Here is a 12114-nt window from a genome sequence, read left to right as displayed (position 1 = left end):
CCCGACAGCATGTGCCTGTATGCCTTCGTTTGAGACTCTGAAAATAAATCTGTAGTACAGACATGCCCTTCGTAGCACATAGAAAGAAAAAGAAAAATATTAAACATAACACATTTTGTTTATAGATTGTTTCCTGGGTGTTGTCTTGGACGTAAGCGGCTGCTGCTTCTCCCTTTGGTTTCTACTCCGTGAATTTAGGTGACTGCAGTTACTTGAACTGCAAGGATCTGGTGCATGTCTGTTGCAGGCCTGGAGGATGTTAGCAAATACTTCAGAGCATGGAATCTTGGCGATTCCAGTGGGGCCAGTGATGAAACGGTGTAGGCAGCCTTCATGCCTGTGCAGCCCATGTGGTCTCGGGTCCCCCCCGTGCAGAAGTGTTTGCTGTGACGCTCAGCTGCTCTTCGTAAGCTCAGCAGTTCTTAGTAATAATCTTGGAATCCTTTTTTGAGTCTCTGGACGTTTTGCCCTGGGCCCAGCCAGCCCCGGGTGCAGGTACTCCACGGGTGTGGCGGTAGGGTTCGTGGAGGATAGCCTGTCCCGCTTGGCTAGATCCTTGCTAAACTTAAGTACAGTTCATAGAAATAGGAGCTTTCTGAATTTTAGACTCATCAGAGCTCTTTGTCGTTCCCTCGGCTTACTGCTGCCATCGGGAGGCAGGATGATTAGTAGTTTCTCCCTTCTGGGTACCACTGGTTTATCTTTCACCACATTCATCGTGTCATTCTTCCTGGGCTCCTGTTGGAAAGTGATATAATATGTTACACTCTGCATCTGTCATGTCCAGAGAAAACCCACTAATATCAGCTTGTCCACAGGGAGTTTCTGAAATAACACAGCCGCGTGTTTGCAAAGTCGGCCTTTTTCCTGTTTCTCTTACTTATGTAATTATTTTGAATACGCTTATTACAATGTGTTGCAAATGATCAGCCATAGTTTAAACCCAGGGCGGCGGTAGCAGCAGCATCTGCAGCATCTGGGGACTTGTTGAGATGCAGAATCTCTGGCCTGACCCCAGATTTCCTGAGTCCAAATCTGAGACTGCCCTTTAACAGGACCCCTAGGTGTCTCCGGTGCCCGTGGGAATCAGGGAAGCGCTGGCTTAAACCTCGCAGATGTCAGAGGCCGACACCTTTGTCGACAGCAGCTTCTGCTTGCCGAGGTGCCCGTGCGGTCCAGCTCCGGAAGCAGGCCTTTGTCATTGACTCCTCACAGCCAGCTTGCTCGGTGAGGACACGGAGGTTTGGAGAGGGGGGTCTGCTTTCCCAAGGCTTCGGGGCCAGCCCGTAGCCGAGCGGGCCTTGGAATCCAGGTCCGTTTGGGTGCCTAAGAGTCCGAACAAGGCTTGGGAGGAAAAGCTGTTTATTTGATGAAAGCAAGTGGTTGTAGGCGGTTCACACCGAACCACAGTTGAGCCCCTGTTGAATATATTCTGCCAGCAGCGCCCTAGAAAATTCTGCAGAAGGTCTGATGTGTTTGTCATACCTCTTAAAAATGATTTGACCACATCACCGTATGGTTCCTATGTCACAGACAGGGTGACACCTTTTCTCCCAGAAACAGCGTCACTGCTTAACTGCTCTGAAAAAAGGTACCAAGGCCCAGATTTTGCCTCTAAGAAGGAAGGTTATTTTGATAATTGCAGAGGACCTGTAATTAAAGTGGTTGATCTGAGATGAATAGGTTTATGGCCTTTGGTCCTATTTGGTGCATATAAGATGGTAGTTTTCACTGGTGGTGTCAGTTCTGGGGAAGACCGAGAACAGCAGAGTCTGTCTATGACAAGTTGACAGGTGACTCCCCAGCGACCCGCCAACCTAACCCAAGTTCTTTGGGAGAAAACCCAACCGTCTTACTCCAACTTCTAAAACAACTCTAGGGTTTGGAAGAAAGACAATAGGTAGTTAGGTTTTATTCACCATTCCCTTCTTTGTCTCCTGATAACAGCCCATGACATGGCTTACTGTGAGAAATTGTATCCCCTGACCTTTTCTCATGTTTATTTTTGAGAGAGAACGTGTTGCACACGCGTGAGTGAGAGAGGGACAGAGGATCCAAAGTGAGTTCTGGGCTGAAAGCAGAGAGCCTGATGTGGGGCTCGAACGCACACCAGTCGTGAGATCGTGACCTGAGCTGAAGTTGGACGCTTAACTGACCGAGCCACCCAGGTGCCCCGGAAATTGTATTCCCTTTTATCCCTAAATCCTAGTAAGGATTTTAAACTATATGTATGTTAACTAAAAATTAGCTGTTGAAGTGCCAGCTCCTTTCAGTTTTTCTGAGTATCCTAGTTGTATTTTTGAAAGGACTCCATTGTACTGCAGGGCCCTGGCGGTTGAACTCTGTATGTAACTTATCAGTTCATACCTAGCTTGTTTCTACCTCACAGGGCATAAGTAGAAGCTAGGGGAACTAATTTACTGAGGCCATTCATTTCCAGTCAGTTTGCTGCTTGACCAAAAGGTAAAATACATAATGTTTGCTTAAGAAGTCTACTGTGGTTTTATTTTATTTTTAAGTTTGTAGCATACCCAGTCTAAAGAACATGCACTGTGGAAATGCATATTTCAGAGTGTTCCGATTTTAAAAAATGCTCTTCTAATTCAGGATGGTGGAAAACGAAAGGACTCAGGCATTTTAAAACAGTTGCTTAAGCATTCCTGTTCCCTTGCTTAAGTAAGTATAGGAAAACAAGAAGTCACAGGCTTGGGGATTAGAGGAGTTGGGAGGTCAGGGAGGGAGGGCACCCCGTCAGAGCACACAGACCAGCGTGTGATGGCACGTCGTAACACCGCCCAGGGCAGGCTCTGAGGTTGGCAGGTGTCTTTCTCCCACGTGGTGATTTGGGGACGGAAGCATCTTCCATTTTTTGGCTCTGCCATCCCTTAGAGCCCTTCTTGTCTTCGGCATCCAGCCAGGTGCAGAGGAGAGTGCGTGGAGATTTTTATGGTTCATGGCACGTGGGGGATGACGTTGTCGTGCGCTTATCCCTACCTGCCCGAGAAGTCGGGGAAGGAGGAGAACGGGTCTCTAGCCAGTCTCGCCCCACACCGTGTGGCCGCCCCCAGCCGAGTGGGCTGCGAGGGTCCGGGGTGGCGTCCGTGCGGGCTCAGTGATGGTGGAGAGGAAAGTTAGCGTTGGTGGGAACCTGACTTCCCCCTGAGCGAGGGATGCTAAACTTCTTCTGTGAAGGACCAGGTAGTAAATATTTTAGGCTTTGCGGACCACATTTGCTCTCTACCACACATTCTTCTCTTTTCCTAAAACAACCCTTTAAAAATATCGAAACCATTCTTAGCATGCAGGCTGTGGGCTGGATTTGGTCTGTGGGCCGTAATTTGCCAATTCCTGCTCTTACTTTGTCATGACTAATTATCAGTCTTCTTTATAAATCCAGTATTTAATGAGTTACCTTCTTAAGGTTGAAATTTGGGGAGTCCATTTTTACTTGGATTAGCTGGATATAACTATATTCTGATCCATAATTAAGGAGTGTGCCTTTATCCGTGTCTGTGGACGTTTATAGTTTCCACTTGATGGACGTGAGTGTGTATCTTGTTTATAATTAGCCAATCGTAAGGTCTTGGTAATCAGCTTTGCTTTTTTGTGATTGATTTCTTAGTATTCTTCATTTTACCTCGCCTTTCTGTATGGGATTACAAAAAATAAAAAAGACATACTACTTTAAATGAGAACTAATCTTTAAAAAAAAGACTTAAGGCTAAATTAGTAATGATGTCCAGTTTTCTGACTTCAGGTGGAGAGACTGTTCTGTTAGATGATCAGAAATTTGGTTTACAGACGAAAATAAGCACAAACTCATCTGATGTCAGTGGAGCGTTGGAAAATATTTGAATACACCTGTAGCTCTTCAGTCAGTGACTTCACTAAAGTACTTATAATAAGTAAAGTGAACTAACTCTTCTTTCGATTTGTAGACATCCGGGGATCGAACTTTCCACGATCAACTGTGAGGCCAAGGTGTACTGACATGGATGGTTACTTTTTTTGGCCTTCTGTAAGGTGCCTTTGCTCCGTGAGCCGAACGAGAGCTCCATTATCTGTCCCAAGTGCCCGTATCTGCCCTTCAGAACAGTGCAGATTAATACGTGCTCGGAGCCCGAACACGGCCTGGGACTTGTGTGCTGGGGCTGTGCGAGAACACAGCTGTTTTCGTGCCCATACACTTCGGTTCCAAGTATGAGGCAGAGCGGTAGAGTGTACAGGTTTTAGGATTTGTGGTTCAAACTCCCGGATGAATGAGCCGTGTTGCTCCGGCAGAAGCTTGGTAGACGGTGCTGACGGCGTTACCCTGGGGAGCTTCCTTCTTTCCTCCTTTGCAGTGAGCTTTTGCTGTCGTTTTGTCTTTTTTCACGTTGTCAATTTTATTAGGGCAAAGTGGCATAATAACGCCTTTTCTGTTTGCCATTTTCCACAGTCTGAAAACCAGGAAAGCATTTATGGTTTTATTGATTTCCACCATCTTTTCCCCCGAAGTTCCTTACTAGGGATATATCACCTTTGCCCTGTTTCCTTTGTAATTGGCTCAGTAGCAGAAGTAGGTTGCTCTTGTGTTTGAAGTATCCGTTTCTGTCCTTCGCTAGCAAGGGTTATAGTCGCAGCGAGCGCTCCGCCCCGCTCCTGGTCCTGGAGCAGAGAGGTCACTCGCCGGTGTGGCATGGGGGCAGTTGCCGCCCGTGCTGGGAGTTGTGACGCTGCCCTTTTAGCGTGTTCTGTGACGTCTTCTGTACATAATGGGAGGTGGCGATGCCTTATTCTTGTGCCGTCCCCCGAGCTTCGTGGTGAACGTGTCCCCGTGCAGGTGCCCCACCGCCGCTCTGCTTTCCGTGAACTGTCAGGGTAGCCCCTCTGCCCACTGTGTCTTCCTCATGCTGCTGACTGGTGTGAGCTTATGTGTGCCTTTTGAAACATAAAGAATTTTTTTTTTTTTAAGCAGGGACAACTTTTATAACATCATATTTCATAATCTTCCCTAAAACCTGTTCCCTTAAGGAGTCTTTTTTTTTTTTTTAAAGATTCCTTAAGACTGCTTATATTTTAAACTCCCATGATCGTCCACTTAATAGTCAAGTCACATGAAGTGGGTGTACTTTTCCATGTCCCTGAGTAACCTGCCATGGTGCACAGTCTTCTGTGCCTGGATCGATCGGTGTGACTGGCTGTATAACTAAAACTTGCCCTCCGTGATCTCTGATTTAAAAAATTTTTTGGACGGATGTGCCTGAAAATACTAAATACTCCTACCTGATCTAATATGGATGATTTAGCAAAAATAAGTAGTTCTCAGAATGTTATGTGTGCTATACATAGGTTGTGACCTTTGCAGCTGCCTGCCTTCTACCTAGGCTCTTCCAGCACGGGATTTTGCACGCGCGGGCGTGGAGGTTAACGTGCTTTTCAGTGATCACGGTAACAGGGGCCACTGCCCTGGGTGGGTGGTAGAGCCGCAGTTGATCGGTAGGTTTGGCTTTGTCGGTGGGGGGCGGGGAGGGGGTGTTACAGGAAGTAAGTGTGTGTCTCACCAAACCCCGGCTCCGGAATTCTGCAGTAGTGAGCATCTTGGACCCACAAGAACGACTTTTGAATAGTCCTGACCCTAATCAGGACTTTTGTTTGATGCTGTCATCTTGTCACGTGTTGCTCAAAAGTGGCATTTGAGAGCGTCTGGTTGCGGCAGCTGCAGATTACATAGTGACTCTGTGTTTCCTGTTTCCAGTTGTAACCAGTGAGGACCTCGTGTGACTCTGCAGATGGCCGTGCCCTCGCTGTTGAGGAGGGGTGGGAGGGCGAGGAGCGGGGAGTATATATGTGGCACGGTCAGTGTCAGATGGGTTTCCTAATAGCTGAGGGTGGCTCGTTTCCCTAATTCCTTAGCAACTAGCTTCCTCTTGTGTAGTTTCTTTGTGAAGAATGACACGGATCTGATCGTTTTAGGACTCTCAGCTGCGAAAGTGCTGCTTTGTGGTGGTTATTTACTTAATTCTTTCATACTCCGAAGATATGCCGGACACTTTGGTCAAGTACTAGTCACTTGTTGCTGGAAGGTGCTACCTCGGTGTCTGAATGTGCGCTTCCCCTGTAAGAGAGGGTTTACTTTCTTCCTTTCCCAGCATTACATTCTTAGCAAAGTATGGACGGCTTCATATTGTAGGTTGACATCATCCCAAGCTTTAGCGTTCTTTCAGCATTTTTAAATGAAAATTTTTTGTTTTCAATAAAACTATTTTCTTTTCTGAGAAGGAAAAGCCCTGCGAATTTTACTTATTTAGACAAGTACCTTATAGGCTCGATATGAAACTTACTGTACTTATGTGATGCAAGTTAGCATTTTAGACTGTGAAACTAAGCTGAAATTTGAAAAGTTAATATGTAAAGTTGAAATTTTATTTGAAATACTCTCTGCGTTTTGTTTAGACCAGCATGTTTTGGAAATTTGATCTTCATTCATCATCCCACATAGACACACTTCTAGAAAGAGAAGATGTAACACTGAAGGAGTTAATGGATGAGGAAGATGTTTTACAGGAATGTAAAGCTCAGAACCGCAAACTTATAGAGTTTCTGTTAAAAGCAGAATGTCTCGAAGATTTAGTCTCATTCATTATAGAAGAACCACCTCAAGACATGGATGAAAAGATCAGATACAAGTAAGAAAATTCAATCTTCTCTTTAGGGTGGGACTGAAGTGAAGTGGGGTAGAATCTTATCCTTGTCCAGCAATTCCCCAGGGCCGTCGTAGACCATTTAGAGTGTTAAGATGGTCAAGAGTGACAGACTCGGTGGAGCATGTAATCCATTCTAGAACCAAGTCCAGTGAAATCATAGGGTTTTAAAAAGGAGTGTTCTAAATTGCAGTCAGAAGGCTTTGTGGCAGGGCGACGTGCTTTGTAAACAGTGATGAAGTTTCTTAAAATAGTAAGACGATTCAAGTAAGTATTTTCTCTTCTTTGCAAATAGGAAGCTAGAGATTACGTGACTGCCCGAGATCATATGGCAGATCTAAGCCAGAGCTTGGGTTATGAAGACCGTTACTGATCAAATAAATTCTGACCTTCGTTAACTTCAGGGAACGGGGTCTTGGTGAACGTGAGTGGAGCTAAATTTAACTAGCTAGCGCCTTGGATCACCGTGGCGAGTTTACGTCCTCATCACTAGTTTCATCTGCTTACGGCAGAGCAGTAGTGCGCCGGGGTCCTTTATCCCTGTGTCTTGACCGCACTTGGACTGCACACTCCTACCAACTCCTGGTGAGCACTCCGTGTGTATTTAAAGTACCTAGGTCTCAGGGAGCTGTCCCTCCATGTCCAACTGTGTTGAAAGATTTGACTCCGTACCCCCCCACACCCGCCCCCCAAAATAGGACGGATTCGGGAACAAAAAGCCATTGATTCTGCATTAAATAAACTTAACGGAATAGGAGGAATTAAGGCTTTTAGTAGATCCTTCTTTGCCCTTTCTCCCCCAGTCTGTTCTTCTTTTCAGATATCTTTTTATTTCTTTCTGGGGAGAATTTTGCTGTCAGAGAAATAATACTTATTAATGCCTTCAAGTTGCTAGCGACTTGGACCTTCAAGGAGGTGAGGTTATGTTCTCTGCCGGCCATTAAGATTGACAGTTAGCATTGGTGACAGCCTCTACTCAGGTCAGTGCCCCGAAAAGGAAGAGGAAAGAAATTTCGCAGCAGGATCACTGGCGTACTCGCGTCCCCCAGCAGCCGTTTTGGAATTCCCTTCACGGTGAACAACCCGCACGTGTGGGTGCCGCTCGTCTGGGGCTTGTCCTGGCAGGAGCCAGTGCGCTGCGGGCTTCGCACCCAGCCCACCTGGGAGGGGTGTCGACCTCCCCTCTTGGAACGCTTGAGCCAAAGGGCTTACCCTTCTGGGTCGGTTTCCTCACCTGCTGAACGAAGCTAATACCTCTGTGACTGGGAAGAGCAGGCACAGCACGTCTTCTGGAAGGTGCTTAGTTCACCGAAAAGTAGTCACGGCTTCTGTAGTACCGCCATGCTGGTGTTCTTTTGTGTTCCCTTTGAGGTTGCAAGAGCAGCTCTGCCTCCCTGGCCATGTGGCCTTCCGGATGGCACCGTCTTGAGGGAGCTTGACTTGAGCTGGGCAGGTGAGTTCTCCGCTGTAGTTCTGGCCTGGGAGGAGCCACGGGCCGTGTGTAAGGTACACAATACACATAGCTAGATGCGCAGCAGGGTGTTTCAGATGGGACCTGAAAGCTCTTGGGGGTTAAGGTCGACTTAGAGTCATCTCAGGAAATTTAGACTAGTGTTTTATAGAGTCTGGGTGATGGAATGATTTCTGTGTTTTGTGAACCTCATAACTGTATTAGTCTCACATGTGGATTGAACTCCTCACTGTTCTAAGCTGATGATCATACACAAGGTGTTAAAGGTTTGTCATTCTGTGCTAACCTTTTTTTTTTTTAAATTTTTTTTTTTCAACGTTTATTTATTTTTGGGACAGAGAGAGACAGAGCATGAACGGGGGAGGGGCAGAGAGAGAGGGAGACACAGAATCGGAAACAGGCTCCAGGCTCTGAGCCATCAGCCCAGAGCCTGACGTGGGGCTCGAACTCACGGACCGCGAGATCGTGACCTGGCTGAAGTCGGATGCTTAACCGACTGCGCCACCCAGGCGCCCCTGTGCTAACCTTTTTAATTTTAATGACAGATACCTCCGTCCTAAACTATTTAGCAGAAATTTGATCCAGCAGAACTTTAAGCCCTGGTTCCTAAGTAGTAGAATAATAAATCCTAAAGCTAAGGTGCTGTTGTTTGGGTCAAGGTTCCCGCAGGGGGGCTGGGGGCAAGAGGAGAGCAGGAGGGGCTGCCGCCCTGAAGGCCAAGGGAAGCCAGGCTTCGGGAAGGAGAGATGGGACAAGTGGGTCGGGGCCGCTGCGCACAGGCCCCGTGACCGTTGGTGTCCGCGGCACAGAGCACGTGGGCCCCGGCAGCGTGCGTTCTCTGGAGGGGCGGAGGGGAGAGCCCGGCCGGGAGCTCTCTGGGGAGGAACTGGCGGCAAAGCAGAGACAGCTCTTCTGGCTAGTTTCCCTGGAAAGGAGCAGAGAGAGCAAGTGGGCGCTGCGGGCAGCTAGGAGTCAGGAGGGGTGTGCTGGTGGTGTCCTCCCCGGTGGGAGAAGTAGTGGGGGGTTTCTGTGCCGGTGAGGCCGTGTGCAGTGCAGTGGGAAATGACGGGGCAGAGGGGGGGAGCCATCCAGGGACGTGCTGTGCCTAAGCAGGCGGGAGGCCGTGTGGTCAGAAGGACAAGGGGAGGGAGGCTTTAGGAGCAGAGTCGGCCCCGGGGATGGGGAGGAGGAAGGAGCCCAGATGCAGGTGGGGGTGTAGCTACAGAGGAATCGGGGGGTCAGAGCCTGTGCTGGGGCCGGTGGGGGGGGGGGGAGGGTGGCGCTTGCCGCAGGGTGGGATGGCGGGGGTCTTGGGGTGTTTTAGAAGCTCGTTTAATGTTTGAGAGGTAGGGAAGGGGAGAGAGAGAGGACCCCAGCCTGTCCAGAACCAGGACCTTGAGCCTTTCGTATAGTGCCCAGGCCCATACGTGTGCCTGTTTATCTAGGTCGTGTGTCTCAGTCATTGTGCAAAAACAGGTGAAAAATTCATTGAAAAAAGTTTTTAAATGCCTGTGGCCTCTTCTGGACCTCGTGTGTCAGAATTTGGAGAATACACGCTACACGTTTGGTTTGCGGCCACGGTTGAGGCCACTACCTTTTACCGGTCCTTTATTTGCCAGCAATTTCAAATTGGGGTAATTGAGACAACGTTCCCCCAACATCGTCCCCCAGTGTTCCCCGTAGTAGCATTTCGGAAGTTTTGTAAAGTGGAAAATACAGAGGAATAAAAAGTTAGCTTTTGTTTATTCCAGGCCTCCTTCCCAGTATTTCATATGTCATAGCCTTCCACGTGAGGTAAATGCTGTTATCTTAATTTTGCAGACTTGGAAACTGAGGCCCAGGGAGGCTAAGGAACTTGCCCAAGGTCATGCAGCTTGTAAGTGGTAGAGGTGGAGTCTGAACCTAGGCGGTGCGACTCCAGAAGCTGCACCTGCACCCCGTGCACGATCCTGCCCCTGGCACAACGGTGACTTTATGTTGTGGCGTCTTTGAGCCCGTATGTTCCACAGAGTAGGAGAGAGAGACTTTAATTTGAGCCACAGAAGAGAGCTGTTTGATAATATGATCTTGACGCCCACACGCCTTCCAGTTCTGTTGTCTGTCTTTTCCCTACAAAGGTTCTTCTGGGGACGCTCTTCTTGCTCTGTTCCGTCTTCCGACCTCACCCCAGACCCTCGCAGAGGCTGCGGCTTTCTGGTCTGCCAGGGGCCTCGCAGCAGGCAGCCCTGGGGCGCCTCGAGGGGTGTGGCGTGTGTTCTAGACTGCAGTCCTCCCTCTTTCTTGTCCTACAGCCACTTGTGGCTGTTCTGTCACCTCCCTATCCTGGTCAGCCTTTGACTTGCCACTCCAGAGGACTAGTTGGTTCTGGATCCTGGCTGCTTGACGGGGCGGAAGTAAGAGCAGCGAAGTGAGCTTGTGGCTAGAACAGCCGTGGCGTCTCCATTTGTTGCCATTGAAAACAGACGGGAAACTGTGGTAGAAGGAGCGAGTGGAGAAGACGGATGGGCTGCCTGGTTTTCAGAGAGAGAGAGTGCTCTGGTGGGCAGAGGCAAGCGTGCTTTCGGGGCGCAGGTGTGTCCAGGGCCGTAGGGTCTGCGGAGAGGTCTGCGTCCCACAGCAGCGAGGTCTGACGGGGTCTGATCCTGGACCACCTTGCAAGGCTGGCTTGGAGAGCTCTTTTCCCGTATGCCGTTTTTCCACTTGGGTAGCTAGCTCAGGCTGACATCCACCTCTCCGCTTCCCTATGTTAGAAGATTTGTTCTCTCAAGATGTGACCTGGACTGGACGCTTGGTAAGCGCCCCCAAAACAGCTTTCTGGTGCCATTTGCAACCCATGTGAAAATAGGCGTGGCCGGTCTCGGAACCTGCATGTGTCTTGAGCGAGTACTTACGAGGTGCTGTGTGCAGGGCGGTTTCCTGGACACCAGCGTCCCCCGTGGTCGTCCTACAAGCCGGGCCACTTCCCACGTCAGAGCAGGCTGCTCAGGGCTGCAGCCCGAGGCTCTTAGCTGCCGCATCTCGCCAGGCCTGTCCTGTGGGAGAAGGCCCACGCCCTGCGGCGTGGCCTCCCCAGGCTCCCGAGCCCTGGCTGTGCTCTAGTTTTGTTGGGGAAAACGTATCCTGTTACAGCTTGCTTTAGAAGTAATTTTTGAGACACGGTAGAAAATTCACTTTCAGCTACAGGTTGGACAGAATGGATTGACATGCTTTTCTAATTCCCAAAGGTGATTTTGTTTTTCACAAAATTTTAGGAAGCCTTTCTGATTTGTGTTTTTACTTTATGTGATGAAACTGTTAATACAGATGATGATACAAGTGTCCTGTTCTTCTAGGTACCCAAATATATCTTGTGAGTTGCTCACTTCTGATGTCTCCCAGATGAATGATAGACTGGGAGAAGATGAGTCCTTGCTAATGAAATTATATAGCTTCCTCCTAAACGATTCCCCCTTGAACCCACTACTTGCCAGTTTCTTCAGCAAGGTGCTAAGTATTCTTATCAGCAGAAAACCAGAACAGGTAAATATTATTTTCCAAAAGGTAAGTATTAGGGCTGATCATCCCCCTGAGATGATCCCCCAATCATTTTGTTGCTTCAGTGTTCTGAGTGTGCCGTAAGTCCAGGTTCTGTAGAGGAAGAGTGTACTTGAAATATACTGACTTACCACCGATTCACACGTTAATGAGCGTGTTCCCACTTGACGTGTTCTTTTCCCAGTGCCCCACAGCTCCGTTTTTTGCTTTACTTTGGTTTCCTCTTTTGACATATTTGGAGCATGAGAATGTGGGGTGTCCATCTGCGAAGGTAGCGAGCGGCGTGGCTCCTACCGAGTGGTTGAAGGGTCGTAGTGACTCTGGCAAAGTAAATTTTTAATTATCATTATTATTTATTTACTTTTTGCGTTCCCCTAATGATGAACACAACAGATGAGGCTTTAAATCAAAAAGCTTTTCTAGAAA

At 48.4% G+C, this 12114-nt stretch overlaps 1 protein-coding gene across 18 annotated transcripts in view; it reads left to right on the top strand.

The window, feature by feature from the left end:
• Positions 1 to 12114, top strand: part of PPP6R3 (protein phosphatase 6 regulatory subunit 3) — a 137492-nt gene that overhangs the window by 61223 nt on the left and 64155 nt on the right. For 17 of the 18 annotated variants that reach the window (XM_047878130.1, XM_047878125.1, XM_047878123.1 and 14 more), the window contains 2 exons: positions 6436 to 6668; positions 11487 to 11673. The exons of the other annotated variant lie outside the window; for it this stretch is intronic. In XM_047878130.1, the coding sequence (XP_047734086.1) occupies positions 6442 to 6668; positions 11487 to 11673 (414 nt within the window). In that variant the 5' untranslated portion in view covers positions 6436 to 6441. The remainder of the gene's footprint in view (positions 1 to 6435; positions 6669 to 11486; positions 11674 to 12114) is intronic. 18 annotated transcript variants of the gene reach the window in all.

Source organism: Prionailurus viverrinus, chromosome D1 (assembly GCF_022837055.1).
Source record: "Prionailurus viverrinus isolate Anna chromosome D1, UM_Priviv_1.0, whole genome shotgun sequence".
In the NCBI taxonomy this organism is placed as follows: Eukaryota; Metazoa; Chordata; class Mammalia; order Carnivora; family Felidae; genus Prionailurus; species Prionailurus viverrinus.
Note: the sequence above shows the minus strand (reverse complement) of the source record. Positions and strands in the feature narration are given on the sequence as shown.